Raw genomic sequence first — 25155 nt, 5'->3', positions numbered from 1 at the left:
GTAATTAGAGGAAAACATAGAGAGTATAGACAAGAATTAATAAGAGAAGGTAATGGAATAGAGAGAATAAGGAGGGAATTAAAAGAGTGACCTTTGTGACATATAAAAAGCGAAATCTTTTCTGGGGGGGGCTGGGTGGGGGAAAAGAGCGGTCACTGCAAAATCAGTTGACGCTTGCGAGTGGATTCGCAAATCCAAATGGAGAGGGGAGATGTGGTTGTCCGACAAGGGATAAAGGGCAACTCAGGAGGGGAAGGGGAGATTGGGGATAAAGAAGATAGAAATAGGAGAATAAGGAAAATGTTGGATGTTGTAGGAATGTTGTCTGGTAAAGAGTTGAAAATAAGAAAACAGAAATGGAAAAGGAGGAAAGGTAATGATGGAAAAACGGAAAGAGAAGATAAACAAAATATAAAATGGCTACGCTGAACTATATGACTCTAAATATTAATGGAATACATAACCAAATTAAAAGGAAGAAACTACTAAATTTACTGAAAAAGGAAAAAATAGATATAGCATTTGTCCAAGAAACACACTTAACTGAATTGGAGCACAAGAAATTAAAGAGAGATTGGGTAGGACATGTAACAGCAGCATCGTATAATTCAAAAGCAAGAGGAGTGGCTATATTAATTAGCAAAAATGTGCCATTTAAAATAGAAGAGGAAATAATAGATCCAGCAGGGAGATATGTTATGATAAAATGTCAGATATATTCAGAGCTTTGGAATCTACTTAATATATATTCACCTAACGAAGAAGATCAAAAGTTTATGCAAGATATCTTTTTGAAGGTAGCTAATACGCAAGGGAACATACTAATAGGAGGGGATTTCAATCTGAATTTGGATCCAAATATGGATAAAACGGGGAAAAAAATTAACAGGAAGAACAAAGTAACCAAATATATAATTAAATCAATGCAAGAAATGAAACTTGTGGACATATGGAGGAAACAAAACCCAAAAGAAAAGGAATACTCATACTACTCGACTAGACATAAAACATACTCAAGGATAGACCCATTCCTATTATCAGCCCACATTCAAGGGAGAGTTAGGAAAACGGAATATAAAGCTAGACTATTATCGGACCACTCACCCCTGTTATTGGCAATAGAGCTAGAGGACATCCCTCCAAGAATGTATAGATGGAGATTAAACCCCATGCTACTTAAAAGACAGGATTTTAGAGAATTTATTGAAAAACAATTAAAAATGTACTTTGAAGTAAATACGGAATCAGTGGAAGATAAGTTTATACTATGGGACGCAATGAAAGCATTCATTAGAGGGCAAATAATAAGTTATGCAACCAAGATGAAGAAGGACTATAACCAGGAAACAGAGCAGTTGGAAAGGGAAATAATAAACATAGAAAAAAAATTAGCAATAAAGGAAGATACAACCAAAAGAAGAGAATTGGCGGATAAAAAAATAAAATATGAAACATTACAAACATATAAGGTGGAGAAGAATATAATGAAGACAAAACAGAAATATTATGAACTAGGTGAAAAAACACACAAAATCTTAGCATGGCAGCTTAAGACAGAGCAAACTAAGAAAATGGTATTGGCAACAAGGAAAAAAGACAAACAAATTACATATAATCCAAAAGAAATTAAGGAAAACTTCAGAGAATTCTATGAACAATTATACCGAACCGAAAACGAAGGGAAAGAAGGGAAAATAGATGAATTTTTGACTAAAATTGAACTACCAAAACTACAAATAGAGGAACAAAATAAATTAACAGAACCATTTGGAACAGTAGAAATACAAGAGATAATAAAAAATTTACCAAATAATAAGACACCAGGAGAGGATGGACTCCCAATAGAATTCTACAAAACATTTAAAGACCTAATAATACCGCCCCTCCTGGATGTAATCAACCAGATTGATGAGACACAAAACTTACCAGATTCATGTAAAACAGCAATAATTACAGTGATACTAAAACAAGGGAAAGATCCACTCTCACCAGCGTCATATAGACCAATATCTCTGCTAAACACAGATTATAAGATAATAGCTAAACTATTAGCGAACAGATTAGCAGAACAGGTACCGAAAATGGTAAATTTAGACCAAACTGGATTTATCAAAAAAAGACGCACAACAGACAATATTTGTAAATTTATTAACTTAATTCATGCAGTAGAAGGAAATAAAGCACCGGCAGTAGCAGTTGCTTTAGACGCAGAGAAGGCCTTCGACAGAGTAGAATGGAATTACTTGTTCAAAGTATTGCAAAAATTCAGTTTACCGGAGAAGTATATTAATTGGATTAAAGCATTATATAAGGGACCGTTAGCGAAAGTGACAGTAAATGGACATGTATCAAAGCAATTTAACTTAAGCAGGTCAACGCGGCAGGGATGCCCACTATCACCATTATTGTTTGCGCTAGCTATAGAACCACTAGCAGAATCGATAAGAAGAGATAATAATATAAAAGGAATAAAAATAAAAGACAGGGAATATAAAATCAGTCTGTTTGCGGATGATGTGATAGTGTACTTAACAGAACCAGAACTATCAATAAAAGAACTATATAAGAAATTGAAGGAATATGGAGAAGTGTCGGGATACAAGATAAACGTAAATAAAAGTGAAGCAATGCCTATGAATAACGCGGATTTCTCAAAATTTAAGGAGGAATCCCCATTCAGATGGCAAACGCAGGCAATAAGATACCTCGGTGTGCAAATAAACAAAAATCTAGGCCAATTATATAAACTCAATTACAATCCACTAATGGAAAAATTACAGGACGATTTAGAGCATTGGAAAGAGCTACCACTAACACTGATAGGAAGGATAAACTGTATTAAAATGAACATTTTTCCAAGGATACTATACTTATTTCAGGCATTGCCAATACAACTGACAGAAAAATTCTTCAAAGAGTTAAAGAAAATAATAAGGAGATTTTTATGGAGAGGGGGGAAACCGAGGATAGCACTAGATAAATTAACAGAATGGTATAAACAAGGAGGCTTACAATTGCCAAACTTCAAAAATTATTATAGAGCCGCACAATTAAGGTACCTATCAGATTTTTATCAAACAAGAGAAAAACCAGACTGGACGAGACTAGAATTAGATAAAATAGGGGAAAAGATACCTGAACACATATTATATAAATGGGACGAAAAATTGGTACAACATAGAACTTCTCCAGTATTACACCATCTCCTCAATATATGGAAGAAGATTCATGTAGAAAGAAATAAAATAAATTACCAAATACCAAAACTAATATTGATGCAAAATAAGCTACTCCCTTTTACAATAGACAACCTTGCCTTTAGAAAATGGGAAAAAAAAGGGATTAAAAGAATAGAAAATTGTTTTTCAGGAAGTAGATTCTTATCCTTTGAACAAATGAGAGATAAGTACAATATAACTGGAGATACAGCGCTGGCATATTACCAACTGAGATCCTACTTGAAAGATAAATTAGGAAACAACTTGAGTTTACCAGAGGGAAGTAACCTTGAATATGTGATTACAGATACAATGTTAATCAAAAGATTTATAAAAAATATGTATATTAAACTGCAAGAAAAGGAGAATGAGGAAACAAATGGTAAAACTAAACAAAAATGGGAACAAGATTTAAATATAAAGATAAAAAAGGAAACATGGGAGAAGTTATGCTCTGGAACGATGAGAAATACAATAAATACGAGGCTGCGTATGATACAATATAATTGGTTACACAGACTAAACATTACACCGCAAAAGTTAAATAAATGGGACCCAACAGTATCTGATAGATGTTTTCGATGTAAAAAAGAAAGGGGAACAACAATTCATGCAATCTGGACATGTGAGAGAGTAGAAAAATTTTGGGATGATCTCAATCAGATATTAAATAAAATAACAGAAAACAATATACCAAAGAATCCAGAGATCTTTCTCCTAAGTAACATAAAAAATAAAGAATTTGGAATTGACTTGGAAGATGCACAAAAAAGATTTGTCAAGATAGCCCTAGCCGTAGCAAAAAAATGTATTATGTCAACCTGGAAATTGGAAGATAATTTGAAAATACAACAATGGTATATAGAAATGAATAAATGTATTCCATTAGAAAAAATAACATATAGTTTAAGAAATAATATTGAAATATTCGAACAAGTATGGGAGCCTTACATTAAATGCAATAGCGAAAACCTACCGGGAACAAACATTACCTAAGTTGATGGAAGGAGAAGAAAAGAAAAGAATGGACTCAGTAGAATTTCTGGTGTATTTCTGTTGAATGACAACATTGTCTAACTGAATTAATGCAACCTAGATTGTATACCTAAAATGGATGAGAGGGGGGGGGGGTGGGGGGGTGGCTTGGGAGGAGGGAGGGGGGAGGGAGAAAAAGTCACTGTAAATGTGTGGAAAAGAAAAAGTGTATATCATGGCTATTGTGATTAATGGTGTGAAAAATAAAAAATTAAAAAAAAAAAAAAAATTGTGGACAATTGTGAAAAGTCATCAAGACCATCTACATCCTCAACAGTGGTGGAGTTCAGCGCATAAATGCAAAAGATAAGGCTAAAACCATGTTGGGCCAGAGGTGATAAGAAGGTGATTCTTGTAGATTTTTTCCTGAGATCCCCATATCAAAGAAACCAATTCAATTTCAATACAGGCTTGGATATAGCAATAGTTACAGGAATTTGGCAAACTGTGCTCCAGAATTAGCCCCCTCTCTAGTTAAGCTGTCCTAGAATACAGTCACACCTATGCCTCCTAACAGACATTGGTAAATTGCCAAGATATGAATAGCCTATAAAAAGGACAAATCCTTCATCGGCAGGTGAAGGAAGATCAGTGTTATTGACGGTGCTTTTGGCATTTGCGTACCTGCTCACTTGGGCTCAGTCAGAGCTATTTCAGCCAAAGAGCTGTATTTCAGAGATGAGGTATGAGTGACTGCCCTTAACAATAGGCCAACATTCGACAGTGTGTGGTACATTAGAAGTCCAAAAGTCTGGGCTGCTCTGGAATTGGATTTTCTGTATTCTTGGACAGGGTATTTAAAACTAAAATTTAAGAAAAAAATCAAGCTCTACTGCTTGTGGATGGAACCAGGGTGGGTATCATGGGGGAGAGTGTGGGGTCATTTGCTGGCCATCCCCCCCCCCACTCCAAAAATGAGTTCACTAGATCACAGGACAAAGAAACTGAAGCAGACCACGAGGCCCATCGAGTCTGTTCCGTAAATCTACACTAAGCTGCTCTACACTAGTTCCAATTTCCGGCCTTTTCCCCATTTCCCCTGATGCCCTCACTAATGTCTATTAGCCTCATCAGTCACACAGAACCCACAAAACCAGTGTGGTACCAAATCTTCTTGGATCTAAAAGGGAAAGAGGTAACCAGTTGAAGGACTGTGTTTATTTAGTTCAGGTCAAATTTCAGTTGTTATAATTCTTTGAAATAACTTTTATAAACTATAGTATGTTCTGAATATTTTGCCTATCTCATCACCAGGTATATGGATTATATATTTAGTGTTACTTTCCCAAAATAAAATTCTTGTGTTTCCTTGAAAGAATAAAGTAAAAGCTTTTTGATCTGCTGTTTATCATTTGCTGCAATTCATGTTCTTTTTGATTATTCCTTCCGGATTCTGTTTTAAGAACAACACGACTCCCTCTCAATTAAACGGTGCCGATCGTTATTCATGAGGAGCCTCACAAGCCAAAGATGTCTTGGTGACCCAGATGTTGTTCTATTTCTGGATGATGGAACTGACTAGTTCAACATAGCTTATCGTGTTAGACAGTCAATTCTGTGAACTTTCAATTCTTCCAGACAATTTATTGGAAATCAGATGTTTCTCAAATTTCTAAATGCATTTCCCTTAACTCTTTCCTACCCTGGGCAGTCAACTTTATTTCTGCTTCTGCTGTTCCCTTGTTTTCCTTTTCAGTCATCTCGAGTTATAAAATTGGTGTGGGGGAGAAAAAAAACCATACTTGAACCCAAGGAACTTTCTGTGAAAAGAAAAAAAGAGACCAGTTGAAAATTATGGGTTAATTTTAGGCCTTTCTGCAATTGCTATTATTTGGTGTAGGTTCTTTAATATCATTATAATAGCAAAAACAAAACATTAACGTTGAGCTGAAGTAGCATGATTAACTCTCTAGGCTTCTGCACCATTTATTGTAACCATGGCTCTTTTGTCTCAATGCTACTTGTTGCTTTCTCACTATGTCTCTTTGATCCTTCAATATCTTTTGTGTCTAGAAATCTTATCTCCACTTTAAATATCAGCAATTTGGTCTCAACAGTTTTCAGTGTTTGAAAATTGCAGAAGTTCAGCAACCTTGAGGTGAAGATGCTCTTTCTTCCCTCAATCCTAAATGTCTTTCCCCATATCCTTGTAATAACATTCTGCTTTCCCCATTTCTCCTAAAACTTGTTCTCTCTCACACCTGCCCAACACCTCACCTTCCCTGTGATTGTTTTTGCCACTGACCTGCCAACATGTCCTTGTGATGTAGAAGGAACCCAGAAAATCCAGATGAAATTTATGATACAGTTAGCACCTGGTGTCTGGATCCAACCCAGGTACCTGGAGTCATAAGGCATGGTTACTTCAACTGTAATTACTGGTTCTAGAACTCAGCCAAGAGAAAGATCTGCAACTACAACCAGCCTGCAAGTAATTTGTATGTTTCTATGAGATCTTCTCTCTTTCTTCTAAACTCATGTGAATAGGACATAATTGATTCAGTGTCTCCTACCATTGCAGAAATCATTCTGGCAAACTCTTCATCAAGGAAACCAAAACTGCCACACTATGCACCAACACACTGCTTTATTGTAAGAAGGCATCATGCTCCAGTCCTCAAAGACATGATTTGTCTTTTTAACTCCTTGCTTTCTGTGACAGGGCACCCAAATCCTTTGGGAAATATTGATGCACAATTCATCACCATTTAAATAATATTTGCATTACTTTTTTTCATGAATTGATAACATTACATTCATCCATGTTATTCTGCATGGGCAGGACTTGCATATGAAGAAAGGCTGGATCAACTCGGCTTATACCCACTGGAATTTATAAGATTGAGGGGGGATCTTATGTATAAAATTCTTAAGGGATTAGACAGGCTGGATGCAGAAAGGTTGTTCCCGATGTTGGGGAAAACCAGAACCAGGGGTAACAGTTTAAGGATAAGGACTGAGATGAGAATTTTCTCCCTCTCAGTGGTGAATCTGTGGAATTCTTTGCCACAGGAAGTAGTTGAAGCCAGTTCTTTATCTATATTTAAGAGGGCGTTAGATTTGGCCCTTGTGGCTAAGGGGATCAGGGGATATGGGGAGAGGGCAGGCACTGGGTACTGAGTAGACAATCAGCTATGATCAAAATGAATGGCAGTGTAGGCTTGAAGGGCTGAATGGCCTGCGCCTGCACCTATTTTCTGTTTTATGTGAATCACACGTACTTTAATTTTGCACTTTAACCTCTTATGCAGAGTTTCGTTAAAAGCCTTCCGAGAATCCAAAATACAACTTTCACAAGTTCTTTCTTTTCTATCGTTTACATCCTCAGAAAACCCCACAGCTTTGTCAAACACAATTTCCTTTTCATAAATCCATCTTGACCTTGTCTAATCTTGTTGATAATTTCCGAGTGTGCTGTCAACACATCCTTTATAATGAACTATGGTATTTTCTCTTCTACTCCCCTGTTAGACTGACTAGTTTGTGCAATTTTCCCTCGAATAGTGGAGTTATATTTGCTAACCCAATTTCCTTGACTGTTCCATAACATATAGAATTTTGCAAGTGACAAACGTTGCATCTACATCTCCATGGCTGTTTCTTTTAGTGATTGTGTCAGAGATATTCCATGTGTCCTATCTCCCCCCCCCCCCTCCCCGCCCAGTCTACTTAATTTAAAATGTTTTTATTCTCTCTCTCCTCTCTCAAAGGGTATACAACCTGCAACCTGAAACTTTTAACTCTTTTCTCTTTCCACAGACATTACCTGACCTACTTTGTTTCCAGGATTTTCTATTTTTGCATTTCTTGCAGTGGTATAATGTAAATGCAGCTGCATTTTACATAGATCATCACTGGCAAGAGCTGATTTTTTTTTAGTGTTAGAGACATTGAAACCGTGAGCTATCTATGTGACCGTTAATGTGGGTCCAGCTGTAAATTAGAGGTATATTCAACGCCCAATGTTTGCATATTATTATTCTTGTATCGCTCGCCAAGTTTTAATTCTTCAGGTCTAGAAATGGGTCTACAGCAGATGCCATCTCACTGGCTCTACACAAAGATGCATACATCAGGATGCTCTTTATTGACTACAGTTCAGCATTCAACACCATCATCCCCTCAAAACTGATCAGCAAACTCTAAGACCTGAGAGTTAACACCCCTCTGTGTAATTGGATCATGGATTTCCTCACCTCCAGATTACAATCAGTGAAGATTGGTATGGACATCTCCTTCACAAGCTTCATTAGTACTGTGCACCACTAGGCTGTGCTCTTAGCCCCCTGCTCTACTCTACATGTATGACTGTGTAGCTCAGTACAACAATAACACCATCTACAAATTGGCAGACAATACCATTGTACTGGGTTGTATAAAGGATGGGGACGAGTCAGCACACAGGATGGAGATTGAAACCTTGGCTGAATGGTGCACCAACAACAACCTTGCACTCAATGTCTCCAAAACTAATGAGCTGATTGTTGACTTTGGGAAAGGAAAGCCAGAGGTTTACAATCCAGTGATCATTGGGGAATCAGAGGTGGAGAGGGTAAGTAAATTTAGGGTTCTTGGGAGTCACTATCTTCTCAAGATCTTTCCTGGACTCAGCAAACCAAAGGATTGTGAAGAAAGCACAGAAGTTTGGTATGACACCAGAAACCCTGACTGCATCACGATCTGGTATGGGGACCAATACCCCTAAGCATAAAGCCTCCAAAAGATAATGGACACAGCCCAGGACATCGCAGGCAAAACTGTCCCCACTATTGAGTACATCTGCAAAGAACACTACTGTCGGAGGACAGCAGCAATAATCAATCCACATCACCCAGCACACGCTCTGTTCTCGCTGCTGCCACCAGGAAAGAGATATCTGTGCCACAAGACTCACACCACCAGGTTCAGGAACACTGCTCCCCCTCCACCATCAGACTCCTCAACAACAAACTCAATCAGAGACTCATTTACTTGTGCACTTTATTGATTTTCTTTTGCTCTCTCTGTATTGTACAGCCAGTTTGTTTACATTCATTATCTGTTTACAGTTCTTTATTTGTTTACACTGTGTACAGGTTAATTTTTTGCACTACCCATTAGTGGTAATTCTGCTGTGACTGCAGGAGAAAGGAATGTCAGGGTTCTATATATAATGTCATGTATGTACTGTGACAATAATTCAGAAATTTAAATTCTCTGATATGTCTGACCCTGTACTGTGCACACTGAGCTAGAATGATAAACATCCAGTCACATTAACTTGTGACTGAATCCAGTTGCCAAGTTGACCATCCTGAGTTCGGCAAATTGGGCATTGGAATATTCATTAGATTATAGGAGTTGTTGGTGCACAGATGGTGCTTAATAATCCTTTCTATTTTACAGTTACCACTACGACTCAAATTTGTTCTGCTACCCAATGTTATCATAGTGGTGTCAGGTTGCACTACGTTTTATCATTATACTGCTTGATGCAGAATGCCAAACGTATGCTTGCCTTATGCAGAGGTCTGGCTTGAATTAGTGATATGCATCATCTGTATCTTGGGTCAGCTGGGGCTGGAGTTTTTATTTGGCAGCTGTTGATGCTCTACTTCAGCCTCCAGCTGCCAATATCCATCTAAATAGGTGTCTCATCAGTAAGGGTTACTTGATTCCATGATGGTCATCTCCTGCTGCCTAATCAGAGTGTTGTTGGCAGTGAACATGTGTGGTATCTATAACCTTAATTACACTGCTGAGGAAGACCTGCAGTTAAGCATCTTCCTCATAACAATATTCCAAAATCTGAAGGGCGCAAAACATTGGTTATATATCTTTGTTTCCTGTAGATGCAGCGGGAACTACTGAGTTTCTCCAGCATTTTTGAGTAATAGCTTACAATCACAGTGTCTGCAGACTTCCTTGTTTCACTTCAAATAACTACAAATATTTTTAAAATAAGCCCAATAGCGACTCGCTGTTGTGTGGCAGTTTAGATGTCGTAGGGTATGGATAGGATAGATGTAGGAAGGTTTTTTGAGCTGGCCGGGGAAACTAAAACGAGAGGACACAGTCTCAAGATTCGGGGGAGTAGATTTAGGACAGAGATGATGAAAAATAGTTTTCCCCAGAGAGTAGTGAATGTTTGGAATTCTCTAACCAGGGAAGTGGTTGAGGCTGGTTCATTAGACATAATTAAAATTCGGTGAGATAAATTTTTACCTGATAGAGGAATTAGGGGAGATGGGGAGAAGGCAGGTAGGTGGAGTTAGGTCATAAATTAGATCAGCCATGATCTTATAGAATGGCGGAGCAGGCTCGATGGGCCACTTTTGGCCTACTGCTGTTCCTACTTCCTATGTTCCTAAATATGCCTTGGCTTTTCACTGGAGTTATTTCTTTTAAAAACTTGACCAGCCACGTAAGAATATGTTAGGCCAGAGGGGCATATTTTAAGAAAAAAGCCAAAGGGAATTTTTGGACCAACTGCCAGCTGAATTTTGAATGCAGTAAAATCATTCTAGCTCAGTGTGAATCTGGAATTCAAGCAACCGGCAGCTTCAAGCAACTGACAAAAAAAAAATTTGAGGAAAAATAAATAATAAAAATTAAAGCAAATAAGAATAATTGTTTTTTTAAAAAACGCAAGTTTAAAATTGTAAAATATATATTTTCTGAAGTGGCACAAACCTTTGGTGAAGATGGGAGCAAATACTCAGCCAGCGAAGTGCCTTGGTGGTACTTTGCTCATAACAGCTGTTTGAATAAATTTGTGTGAAACTGCAATGGCGTCGCGCAGGTTAGAGTCACTCCGGTCAGAGGCTTTATCTGTAAGTTTGGGGGAGGTGGGTTAATTATTTATCATGTTATTGTTCGTCTTTCGGGTGACTCCGTGGAGGGGAAGGAAGCAATGGTTAAATGTTTTCAAAGAATGTGACTGAAAATAAAGTAAAATGCTTGGTTTTTTTATTCATGCAAGTGAAGTTTGTTCAGTGCAAGTACTGTACAATATTTTTGTCTTTTAAACTGTTTATTCTTAATGCAGGTGTATCAATTAGGGACTGTAAGAGAAAGTCTCAAGCAATCACAAAATCCAGCATTTAGCAATACCCATAGGGTATTTAAGAAGTCAGAATTGATGACAGGTTTCGCAGTGGCTTCTCAAACTGGAGTAGGGCTAAGAGGGACGAGGCAACTATGGAAGGATTTGAAAATGTGAATAAGAATTTTTAAATTTGTGCTTTTGATTAGCTGGACGCAATATTTATTGAAAAGCATAGCTGAATGAAAAGAACAGAACTACTGTAGACATGAGCAACAGAACTTCTCCATCTCGTTGGTAGGGGTTGACTTGGAATTGTCGGTATTAGTGGTTTTCAGCAACAAATGAGAAAAGATGAAGCCAGAGTGCACGATTGTTCTCTTCAATCCAAGTGCTGTTGCAGCATCTAAAATAGGGATATACTTTTAACTAGTTTCAGAAATGCCATGAAGTTCATTGGTGATGAATTTCAACAAAATGATATTAGCTAATTGGCTGACTTTGCTCTCTACCTTTCTAATGGAAGGAAGGAGAGAAAGAATGGTGATAGGCATTTCATAATCTGGTAGATCCCTTTGAGTCTTAATTTTTTTGACTAACTGCTATATGCAAAAAAAACCGACTGATAATGATGTTGTAGCCCTCTCTACCATTTTGAACATTACAATTAACCAACAATTTGTATTGATGTGGTGCCTTTGATATAGATAACAGTGAAAGGTTTCACAAAAATTGGGTAAAAACAAATGGGCACATTAGTGAAATAGGAGAGAATTAGGAGAACAGTGGTGAATTTTTTTTTAAAAATTGGTTCAAGAGATGGTTTTGGTGATGATCTTAAAAAATAAACCCAAGGTGTGGATTTCCATCTATTTTACTAACATAATTGATTGTGTTCCTGGACCTATCCAGGTAACAATTCCATACTTGAATTTGTATTGCTTCAGTTTCTTTGGTGCTGTTCCACTTATATTGCTGTGGTCTCACAAGAATGTGTGCCAAGTGTGTGCAGTGGAGCCTACTTGCCTCCTTGCTCTTGGACTGAGACTTCATTCTGTTCAGCCCATGTGGTAATTCGATGTGCAATGGGCCACCCCACATTAAATGAATTTGCGCACAGAGTCTTGTACACCTCAGAACTGCATTGGAAGCAAGTTATCAACGATCCTGGGGGACTTCCTAAGAAGGATATAACTGTCGAACTGTTTAATCTGCTTTTGTGTACGTCATACAGGAACCATCTCCTTCTTAGGAACAGGTCTGATCTGTTGAGCAAGCTTGCTTACTTACATAATCAAGTTTTTTTTAGACTTTTTTATTTGGCTACAGCACAGTCAGAGGCTTGTTGACCAGTTGGTGACGTTAATTGCCAGTTAATATCTTGCTCTTGTTTCTAAAATGAATCACCGATGATGTTAAGATGGTACTTTGTTTCCTGTTTTATCATTATTAATATTTCAGTATAATTTGCAGTGTTGTCAAAGCAAACATCAATCTGGAGGCTTGCATTGATCTCTCACCCAACCAACTGCATCAAAGTTAATGCATTCAGCTCCAAAGCACACTGAACAATAATTGAATCTGTGACTTTAAGCCTCAAACCAATTCTCTTCAACTCCCAGCACCACCCTGATCTTGCCCCTGACAACCTCATCTTCACATTCTGACTTTTATTCTCCCTTCCTTCAATTCAACGTTGGAAGGTGGTGCCTTTAGCTCTTGAACCACACATTCTACACATCCTTAGAAATTAGCTATCACCTTTGGTTCAATAAAAATTTCTTCCCTTGATTTTTTTGTGATGAGCCTGGATATAAACTTGATGGGACAAGTTTTTCTGTGATTCTCATGTTCTTTCATTAAAAGCATATTATGTCGCTGTGCATTATCCTTGACTGATTTTGGACTGAATCAGAGAAGATAATTCCTTATTTTGGTAATGCTGTGTCCTACACAGCTCTCTTACTGTTAAATCAAAAGATTACGACTCCACACTAGGGACTTCAATATGTGAGCATGGCTAATTCTCTAAAGCTGAACTGAAGAAGTGCTTTTGTAGGAGTTACTAAACCATCTTCCAAGTAGATATTTTGCCCATGTTTTATATTTCAGGTGTTCTTTTCCTCAGTGTCACAGCCAAATGTATTCCTTCATCAATATTCCTCAATCAGATTTTCTGATAATTTCTGAGAGTTTATTTGTGTAAATTGGCTGCTCTATTCTACTTGACAAAAATGCCTACATTTCAAAAGTACTTCATGGCATGTTTTAAAAAAAACCCATATATACTCATGTAAAAGTTGATCTCATGTAAAAGTCAACCCCCTATTTTTGGCCAAAAAATCTGGTATTTTCCATATAGCTCATGTGAAGGTCAACTCTCACCTTGGCTCCAGCCACCCGCAGGCTGGAGCTCGCAACACCTTCGAAGTGGATTTCCCATCCAGTCCCAGACACCCATAGCCCAGAGCTCCTCACACCTCCGACAATGCAGATATTTACCTTGGTCCCAACCTCCCCGTTCCAGCATCCATGCCAACTTCTTCGCCAGTTCCCACACCAACTTCAGCCTCCACAAGGCTGACATGTGTTTTATTACTCTTCTGGTTAATTGGTAGGACGTGCATTTTGATGCACACTCCATATTACTTTTAATTCATTTTGATTTTTTTCTTCATTTGTTTAGAGATCATTTGGACATTTGCTACTGATATGGTAGTTTGGATTCTAGTGTGAATTTCAGCCCCTCAAAAGTTGCATCCATGCAATAGTTGACCCCATAAATTTAACATTAAAAAATAGTCTTAAAAATTTGACTTTTATATGGTATATATTTGGATGATCATTGAATTAATGAAGTGTAAATCATTATGTATGCTCTATATTATCCAAGCTTTGGTATCAATATACATAAAAAAAAACTACATTTTAATATCACTGCTAATCCTGGAACTGTTAGCATAGAAGTTCGCGCAACACTATTACAGCACCAGCAAACTGGGTTTGAATCTGCTGAGGTCTGTAAGGAGTTTGTGTGTTTTTCCCATTTCCAATAGGTTCCCCCCCCCCCCCCCCCCATATTCCAAATACATATGGGGTTAGTAAGCTAATTGATCACATGGGTGTCTTCAGGCTGATGGACCGGAGGGGCCTGTTACTGTGCTATATCTCTAAATGTAAAAATAAATCCATCATAAGGAGGTCCATTTGGACCTGTGGCTGAGGGTGGGGAAGCAATGGAGCCCATTATGTGATGACAAGAAGTGTTGAGATAATGGAGGCCAGTTTATTGTGCAAATGAAATTGGAAACAGAGGCCCATCCCATCCTTTTCTAATTTCTGCTCTACCATCTGGCCTGAACTCAGCTTCTGATGTAATTTTTTTTTCACAGAATTTGCATTGGCATTTGAGCAAAGGAGACTATTTTGCTTCCTGTACTGCCAAACACCGTGGGTATTATTGGTCACAGAGCTACAAGCTAATGACCAGAACAGACATTGGCTTTTCATAAAATGAAGGTTAATGCACCTCTAAAAGGTGCCAAGGAAATTCAAGACAGGCGTTTATTTTGCCTTTTTTTCCAAAATAAAAGCAAGTCGCAGGATTTCACAAGAACTGTTGATTTGTGTAGTTGTAGTGCAGAAAATATGAGAGCCAATTTGTGTGCAACAAGCTCTCACAAACAGCACTGTGATGCCAGGCTTATTTAGCAATGTTTGTTGAGAGACAATTTTCCTGATGGATGTACTTCAAAATAAATGACAAAGGAACATTGTCTCTGAAAGATTTGAATGGGACCGTTGTTCAGTGTTTCTTCAGAAAGAGGACTCCTTCAACGGGAAAGTGCTTCAGTCTACATGTTTTTGTTCGAGTCACTGGATTGAGAGAAATATTTGTATATAATCCTTTATTTCTTGGGGATATCTTGTTCTTTGCACCAGACTCTTGGAATTGATACTCCTTGATTTGGTACTTGCTGTTACATTTACAGTTTGGATCACCTTGTATTATTCATCCTTGAACTATTCATGGTCTTTTGGATTCTTGTGAGAACGGTCTTTTGCATATAAGCAAAACCAGAAACCTCTACTATTTAAATTAAATTTAGACATAAAGCACAGTAGCAGGCCCTTTTGGCCCACGAGTCCATGCTGCTCAATTAATGTACAACTCCCGGCATGTTTTGAATAGTGGGAGGAAACCAGAGCCCTGGGGGAAACCCACGTAGACCTGGGGAAAATGTGCAAACTCCTTACAGACAGCACAGGATTCAAACCTCGGTCCTGATCGCTGGTGCTGTAACAGCATAACACTAAGCCGACCCATGATTAGTGATATCTGTTCAAAGCATTGGATATGCTAAATAGAAAGCACAGCATGGAACCCCACCCCACCCAGAATAGCTACCATGATTTTAAATGTCTTGCTGGTGTTTGGAGTTGACTGCAAAGCTCCAGTTAGCAGCTGTTTCTCTTGTGCCAACATTTGAATGGAATGGTGACAATGCAGCTTGACTGTGCTTGACAGTACAAATTCTGTACTGTATTTAAATTTTTAAATTTAAATTTTAAATTTTTTTAATTTTTTTTATTTATAGCACAGTAAAAGCCAATTTTGGCCATTTAAACCTGTGCCATCCGATTACACCCAAATTAACCTTCAACCTGTACGTTCGGATGGTGGGAGGAAACTGGAGCACCCAGAGGAAACCCGCACTCAGGGAGAATGGAGAATGTACAAACTCCTTACAGAGGAATGTGCAAGAAGCTGGCCTGATCCAGCCTCTGCAAGGAGGTCTTCCAGACCACAACAGCACTTTCCTTGTCTGTGGGTTTGATGGAGAATTCAACTGATGCATTTATTTGGAGAAGGTGAGAGGAATGGAAAAGTCAAGGCAGATGATCTGCATCAGCAAATGGAAATTAAAAGGCCCACAGGGGTTAAAAGACCCCTGTGACCCCATTAGAAACAGGAAAACATTTTCAATGGGTGAACAGTACTGGATGAAAAAAAGATCTGAAACACCCACAACTACCCGTACAAATTCAGAACCTGCCATGTTAAAGAATGAGATGACTTAACTAAGCAAACAAATTATCCCTCTTCAATATGCTTGGGAGTAATAACACTAAACCTGTTTTTGTGTACTTGCCGTGACTAGTGATAATTATATTTGTTTTCTTCATCAGCCTCCTTTGTACACCTTGCACTGGTCTGTGTCCAAAGATTTGCTCCGTCAATGTCAAAGCTATAGAATCCGTAACAGCTGCTCAGGACCTTCGAGGCTGCACCATCATCAAGGGCAGTTTGGTCATCAATATCCGCGGAGGAAGTAAGTTTGGGAAATCTGTGCATGGTCCCCTCGGGATGTTTAAAAAAAAGTAAACTGCTGGATGAACTCAGCGGGTCAAGCGACATCTGTGGAGGCAATGGGTTGGTCGATGTTTAAGATGCAGGGTGTGACCCAAAAACAGCCCTTTGCCTTCAGCAGTTTGTTTTTTAGTCCAGATTCCAACATTTCCAGTCTCTTGTGCCTCCATCTCACCATGTTGAATTTCTCTAATTCATATGCCTCAGGGTGAGAGAATGGGCAAAGCAATTTTTGAGGACCACATTTCCTCTTCTGACTTATATGTGCATTACCTTAATGGTATAGTTGAACTGCGTATTATTTGTTGGAAGAAGATGACTGGAAGAAACTAACATTTTCCCACAGAAATGTTGTTCTTGATGCCATTATTTTCCTTTCATAAAAATACCATATAACCATTTACGGAGCGGAAACAGGCCATTTCGGCCTTTCAAGTCCGCACCGGTCCACTAGAACAACTCCACTAGCTCAAACCCCCAAAGGCATCGGCATAATAATTCAATTTTCTCGTGACTTGTCAAATTTTAATTTGGTTATGTCCTGTTGATAGTTATCTGTGCTATCATTCTCTTCCTTCCAACTGGCGAGATTAATTCTAATGTCAACAAAAGTTTCAATTGGCGATTGAAACTCCACTTTTTAAGTAACAAAGCTTCATAGCTTTTCCCATTATGAGATTAAGGCAGTAATTATAAGAGAGAAATAGAACAGACCACTCAGCCCCTTTAGTCCATTCTACTGTTTTAGTACAATTGTGGCCATACTGGTTTTGGATTCTCCATATTCATTGAATGTCTTGCTAAACAATAATTATAGTCTTGGACTGAAAGCTCTAATTATTCCTAACACACAGATATTCATTTTTATACTTTTTTAAAAAAAAATCTGAAAGCATTGAAAAGACAGTCAGGACTATTAAAACCAGGACTTTAGTGTTGAGTGCCATGTTCCCAAAAATTATTGATTGAATCATTGGGATTTGGAGGGTGGATATTCAGCATTACACTTTGATTTCTTTGGTGCCTGCTGCTTCACACCTGGGCTGTGATATCTGCATGAAGGAGTCACAGTACCTTGCTGTTAAGGGAATAGCTGGACGTGTATGCAATGGGTTCAGAGAAGAGTCAGGGCAGAGCTGCACAATGCGAAGGGGGAGCAACATTGGCAGGAAGGAAAGAGGGCACTGAGTAAGACAGATTAGGTGTGTTCTATGTCTCCCATTATACTAAGAAAAAAGTGTGAAAGGTTATTTTGGAGTGGTGCAAATTGCTATGGAAACTACAGACTGTTTTAAAATAGAAGATACCTTAAGCTCACCGCTGCGTCTCCTATACCACCCAAGCTTTGGAGAAATTTGTAGCAATATGAAATGGAGGCCTTATCTGCATCAGCAATGTAAAAATGAAAAGAGAGCAAAAGTCCTTGCTTTAATAGTGCCAGGGCCATTACTGTACCTTAAAATGATCATAGACAAGGTTTCCCTTAACAAATAACTATTTATGTCATTCATTGGCATTTTGTTATATTTTAATGTCCTTGTATTTAATCACTTAATTTAATGACATAATGATGAAACAAGTATGAAACTGATCATGTATTCCATGTTAAAATGGGAGAGCAGTAGAGAGAAAGATTGCAATGAAAGATTTGCTAAGAATGTTGATTGATAGTGTTGCTGGGCTGTCAAAGATTTCTCATTAGTTTTATTGAATATGGCGCATTAGTTGAAAAATTGTGCATCTTCTAACGGTAAGTAAATGGAAGAGGAAAGTCTAGAGAAGGGACAGAGGAAGGCGACTAAATTATATACTTTTAATGCCCACATATGATAATGAAGCACTTGTTCTTCTTGAATGGATAGCCAGCACTATAAAATACATGTAGAGGTTTATGAACATTTATTATGTATAAGTGGGCATCCTAATCAATTCACCAATTAACTAATAATGAGGGAAAGTATTGCAAACCTTAGATTTGGTAAAGAGGGACCCAATAGAAATATAAAATCCAATGGTGCAGTTAAAACAGCTAAATAAACCAGGAAGGAAAGCAGATAATTTAATGTCAAGTAAGAACTCGTTGATGTGGAGTGATGAATTTTTGGAATAGCCGGTTGAACAGAATGGCAAAAGCGAAATGATTTTAGAGCATCACAACCAAAATTCAGTGCTCTTTTGTGTGACCTCTGGTACCAAAAGAATAACATCTCGTCAAAAATATGGCTTTTCCTCATCCTTTGGCCCTTTGAGCAAAGAAATAGATCAATGACTGATCTCTTAATTTTGAAATACCATTTACTATTACAGATGAAAGGTTTGTTGTCTGAAAGCACCCTCTGATGTCTGAACGTGAATTAGCAGCCAGTTTTTATAGAACACATAGGGAGAACTTGAAGCTCATTCCACATATTTATCACTTTGTAAACAATTTCTTCTCAATGTTTATCCAATTCCCATCTAGTTTATTTTTAAAGCAATGCTCTAAGTTTATTTTTCTATCCTGTTTCTATTTTCTGTCACTTTGAGGTCCCATTTTATCATTTGCCTCTTTTGAACTCATGCTAACCTTCCATTTATAACTTATCCCCTTTACTTCAAATGAGATGATCAAGATTGAATAAGACTATGGTGAAACATAATTAAATCTGAAGTTGTAGCTAATTCATTTTTGTATTTTTTTATATAAATGTTGGGTTTTGCACATTTTGCACACCTTACTTTCAGAGCTGACTTGCTACCTTGGCTTGGCATTGTTCTGTTTAAGAGGAATGCGAGAGCAGCATGTCGGCATTATATTTTCTAACGATAACATCTGTATCTGGCTATTACAAATTTTTAGCATGGGAATTGCTGTTTATAATAGTCACAAGTGTGATCTGCATCTTCCGCATGGAGCATGCTGACCTTGGATCACCTATTTTTGATTACAAGTAAATAGACTTCTCCCTGATTACCAACCAGTAAATAGCTGAACCAAACAGACCAAGTCTCGGCACTGGTCTCCCTGGAGTTAACTGATCTTCATAGACTAAAGGTAGACATCAAATGAGCAAGAACGTAAGTAAATCAGAATAGACTAAACAGCCCCTTCCTTATGTTTACTCTGCAACTCAATAAGATCATGACTGTCCCTTCTTGGTGAACAAATTTAATGTCCTAAATGAATGAGGTTGTGACTCCTGATTCATGTTTTCTAAACAGGGGAGAATGGAGGTCCATTTATTTAATTTTTTTATAGGATTAGCTGTCCATCCATGAAATTAATCAGGCGAGCCTTTGTATTACTACTTTTGCAATTATTTTTCCTCTAGGTAAGCTGGCCCAACTTGTATACAGTATTCTAAGTGTAGCCTTCATAACTTAGTAAGATATCATTACTCTGACAGCTTTATCTTGCAATAAAGGTTAACCTATTGTTTGCCTTCCTAACTATTTACTGTTCCTCCATGTTAACAAAGACCCTCTGATCAGTAGTGAGTTTGTCTTTCACCATTTCAAAAATTACTTCTTTTTTTTAATGAATCTCAAAAGATCTCACATTGTTCTGTTTTCCTTGTCCTCACTCATTCAGTTCACCTGTCTATAATCTCCCTGAACATTCTCTGAATCCTCCTCATAGCTAAATCAAAGCTATCTCATTTAGTAGTTTCAATCCACTAAAAACCTGCTGTCTAGAAACGTGTATTTAGGATGCTAGTAAAAATCTGCAAAATTAAACTTCTCTCTATCATCTCATTCCCTTTGCTCTTGTTTATTTCCTATTCATTTCTCCAGTCAAACTCTTTTTTAAAAATGATATCAGGCTTCTCTGACCTATGAGCCTATGCCGTCTGAATATTATTTTTATACTATTATTTATATATAAAAATTAATTTTTATATTTTGAATTTTAAAATATTTTTATTATAATGGATAATTATATTATAAATTAATAATTTATAATATATTAATTATATGCATATTATATAAAATAATTTTGTACATAATATGTAAACAATATATAAATAAATTCCGTTCACTTGACATACAACTCCCAGTACGTTTTGAAGGGTGGAAGAAAATCAGAGTATCCAGATGAAACCCACACAGACACTAGGAAAACGTACAAACTGTTGACAGACAGCACTCGATTCAAACCGGGTCGCTACTGTTATGAGCCCAGAGGACCCCAAAACCCAGCACCAATAGATATTCACCAAGACAAATGGTTACTTAAACAAAAGTTGCTTTTAATTTTCTTAAAACATGAAAACAGAATCACACTTTAGCTTATCACTATTGACTTAAATAACCTAACTTAACCCCCTTCTAATTCTAAGCGCATGTGTATGTGATGTGTGTGTAAGTTCAGAACAGTTCTCTAATTCACATTCCAATCTCACTTCTCATTCCTCCAAGTTCACTTGTTGCAGGCAATTCTTATGCTGCGTACAGAATTTAACATTTATAAAGTTCACCAGGCTTTGGTCACCACTCAGGAAGGTTCATGTCAGTTTTCTGAGAGATTAGTTGTACACTGGACACCCACAACTGATTCCTTTTTTTAAATTAGCCACTTCAGTGTCTTGTCGAAGAAACTTGCCCCCTCAGGGTTCTCCAGATGATGACCTCTTTCTTTCAGGTCACCACAGGGTTCCTTTTTGTTTCCCTTATTCCAAGTGAAACATTAGACAGCCAGTCCTCTCCTCTTGCATGAACCACAAGGGCTTTGACCAAGCTGAACTAAGAACTGACAACCCGTCTTCCAAATGGGGTTTTCCACAAACTTGCCAGCTTGTCCTGTTCCAGTCCCAGTTGCTGTTCCTGACTGTAACATTGTAGAAGTGATCTGTGTGTCTCTGTCTCTCTCTCTCTCTCTCTCTCACACACACAGAGAAAGCCTGTTAGACTCTCTCTGCTTGCAAAACCACATGATCCTCCTGGAACAGCAAGTTCCATTCCAGATTGTTGCGCTCTGACAAGCTCTTTCATCTGTTGCCATTTTGTAAACAGCAATCCATTAGTAAAGTCTCTTGGGCACTCTCCAAAGCTTCTACAAAGACTGTTTGCCCCAATATGTCTAGCATGGGGCACAGTTCCAGTATTTTAAATAAGATCTGTTTTAAAGCATTTGTATGTGACCTACACTCACAAACCCTGCCCCAATCTATCTCCCAAAAACATGTCTATATTCTGTCACACTTCGCTATAATAAGGTTGGTGTGAACCATGCCACCTCAACACTCCTAACACAGCAGCCAACGTGAATTACTGCTTCGAAGTTTTTGTTCTTTCTACCTACATGAGCATCTCATTGTACACATCCTTTGTGCTGTTTGTTATCAAAAGGAACTAGCTTAAAGAATGGGCAGTTTATGTGTTAGCATTGTATAATACTTCTTTCAAAGCCTGGCAATTCTATGCCATTTCCAGTTTATTTTGTAGATGTAGCAGCAGTGTTTTCTCTTGCTTACTTTTTTCAGCCAACATTGCAGCAGAGTTGGAAGCAAATCTGGGTCTGATCGAAATAATTACTGGCTACTTGAAGATCCGCAGCTCCTATGCTCTGGTGTCACTATCTTTTTTCCGCAGTCTGCATTTGATCCAAGGTGAAGATCTGGAACCTGGGTAAGTCGTCGGAATAGTGCTGCCACGGTTATACGTGCTTGCGAACATCGTGTACAAATGTGTTTTCTTTGTATTCATTCCCTCTTATTGATCCCTAACTTTGTGGATCTTATTGCAATATTTACCATTTAAAAGTAAATGACCAACAGCAGTTCATCTGTGAAGATGTCTGACTACAATTTATTTATTCCATGGAACTTAGAGAATACAGACATGTTTTCCCTCCTGCAAACTCTTCCCAAAGTATAGAATTACAACAATGTGTTTTTGACAGTTATTATTTTTTCAAAATGTTATTGCAGTCATTCAATAAGTAAAGATGTTCAGAAAGGACAAAGGCAGGAAATGATTATCCAGTTAGTTTAACATCTGTTGTTGGCAGTCAATAATCAAATAAATAGCTAATCAGTTAGGAAAGCCTAATATAATCAAAGAAATTCAATACGGTTTAATGAAAGTTAAATTATATTTTAAAAATTTGCTAGGGTTCTTTGAGGATCTAACATTTATATTCGATAGATGGTAATCTGTAGATGTGAGCTATTTAGTTTTCCAGAGTATAGTTGCAACATAAGAGGCTGGTTCACGAGTTAAGATCTTGTGTGCTAGAATGGATTATTTGGTGGAAAGGATGGAAATAATAGAGAATGCCAGTGATCAGTTCTTGGTACTCAATTTACTACGTACATTAATGAGCTGGATTAGGGAGCAGAACGCAAGATAGCCAAGTTTGCCAATAACTCAAAAACAGGTGGAAGGATAAGTTGTGAGGAGAATGTTGTGATTCTGCAGTGGAATATTAATGGTTTGAATACAGTTTATTAAAACTTAGCAAATGAAACTTAATGTAGGAAAGTGTGAAGTCACGCATTTCAGTTAAGAGGAATCAAAAGACAGATTATTGAAATTTAGTCACGCACCACGGTGACAGGCCCTTTCGGCCCACGAGCCTCCGCCGCCCATTTACACCCAATTGACCATTTTGAAGTGTGGGAGGAAACCCACGCAGACACGAGGGAAACGTGCAAACTCCTTACAAACAGCGCCAAATTCAAACTCCAGTCGCTGGCGCAGTAACAGTGTTACACTGATGGCTATGCGAACCATGCTGCCCTTAAATCGAGAGACCACTAATAAATTAAGTTCAGAGGGATCTCAATGTTATGTTAACAGGAAGTTGCTGCAAATAGTTAAAAAGGTAAATAGTTTATTAGCCTTTTATTGTAAAGGGTTTAGACAGAATTTAAAAGTCGTAATGTTTTATTGTATTTGTATGAGTTGATGCTGAGCATAGCTTTGTTCCCTGACCTAAGAAAGGATATAGTAGCATGGCAGTTAGTCCAAAAAAGATTGACCAAGCCAATTCCAGAGACGAGAAGATTGTCATGCTGAGAGAGGCTAAACAGGTTAAGTTTGTTTACTTTGGAGTTCAGAAGAATATGGGGGTGACCTTATTTAAAACATTTGAGATCTTACGAGAGCATGAAGGGAATCAGATGCAAAGCAAGGAGCTATTATTTAAAATTGAGGTGCCGTGTATCTTGGGAATTCTCCACTCCTGGGAGTTGCAGAGACTGGATCATTAGAAGTTTTTACAGTTTGAGGTAAATAAATTTTGGTTAGAGCTGACAACTGATGCAGAGAGAATTGAGGTTTGGGATATATCAGCCATAATGATATTGAATGGCAGAGCAGGCTTGAGGGACCACGTGGTCTCTCTTGGTGCTATTTTCTCACATTCTTGTATGTGTACTAACAATGGTACACGTCATACTTTAAACTACCTGAAACCAAGGGAGAAGAATATATATGGATTCAAAGTTATTCAGCTAATTAATTCATCCATAATGATGTAAAGAAGGTACATTAAGAAAACATGTTTCTCCCTGGCCGTAAATGACCCGCACTCGAGTTGTTGGCCCCGTATTAATTTGTGATTATATCCTAAAGTGTTTCATTGATATGTTGGTGGTCCAGAATGTGTACTAATCTAGAGAAAATTGATATTTGCAGGGATAATGCAAAATTTTTCATGAAAATTGATTTTTATTTGCAAAGGATCTTGAAGTGGAAGCGGGAGATGGAAAACCTGAATGGTTTAGGGAGAGAGTTTTTGAATATATTCATTTTTTTTTAAAAATAGATTAAATCAAAGACATTCCTGGTTTGCATAGCTATTCGCCACATTGGGTCCTCTTTTATTCATTAAAACAATGAATAAATAAAGTTTAAAAAAAAAACAATGTGCTTTTTAAAAAAATGTTTCTTTTCACTTTAATTGAGAATTTAACTATACTTTCCATATCTTTTCTGTTTTTGTATCTGACAACTAGGAATTATTCCTTCTATGTATTGGACAATCAGAACCTCCAACAGCTATGGGATTGGGACAAACACAACCTGACGATTGCCCAGGGCAAGATGTTTTTCCACTTTAACCCAAAGCTGTGCCTGTCTGAAATATACAAGATGGAGTTGTCGACAGGAACCAAAGGGAGGCAGCAAAAAATGGATATTGCTCAAAAAACTAATGGAGACCAGGCATCATGTGAGATTTTGAAATCATCAATTTAGGAGTAGGAATATTTGTTTAATAATCGCACTCTAAATAATGAATGGTTTCTTTGTCTTTCTGTGGTTGACAGTGCAAGTATTACATTTTTATAATACTGACATGTTATGTTACATAATCACCATTGGAATGTACAAGACCTCGGAGCATTAAGTTGTGTAGACATGAGGCATGGAGCCACAGAGCACAAAAATGAACCATTTTCCTATTTTGAACTTCTGTTACCTGCTATGCTGATCCCATTTGGCCCATAGCCCTCTATGTCTTAGCATTTCAAGTGCTGTTGTCCAAAAGCTGGTCAAACATTGTGGAATTATCTACCTCCTCA

The 25155-nt window shown here is 37.7% G+C and overlaps 1 protein-coding gene across 4 annotated transcripts in view; it reads left to right on the top strand.

Moving 5' to 3' along the window:
- Nucleotides 1-25155, top strand: part of LOC138758705 (insulin receptor-like) — a 229785-nt gene that overhangs the window by 161807 nt on the left and 42823 nt on the right. For all 4 annotated transcript variants that reach the window (XM_069928030.1, XM_069928029.1, XM_069928032.1 and 1 more), the window contains exons 4-6: nt 16468-16610; nt 22111-22255; nt 24589-24803. In XM_069928030.1, the coding sequence (XP_069784131.1) occupies nt 16468-16610; nt 22111-22255; nt 24589-24803 (503 nt within the window). The remainder of the gene's footprint in view (nt 1-16467; nt 16611-22110; nt 22256-24588; nt 24804-25155) is intronic.

Source organism: Narcine bancroftii, chromosome 3, assembly GCF_036971445.1.
Source record: "Narcine bancroftii isolate sNarBan1 chromosome 3, sNarBan1.hap1, whole genome shotgun sequence".
Taxonomy (NCBI): Eukaryota; Metazoa; Chordata; class Chondrichthyes; order Torpediniformes; family Narcinidae; genus Narcine; species Narcine bancroftii.
Note: the sequence above shows the minus strand (reverse complement) of the source record. Positions and strands in the feature narration are given on the sequence as shown.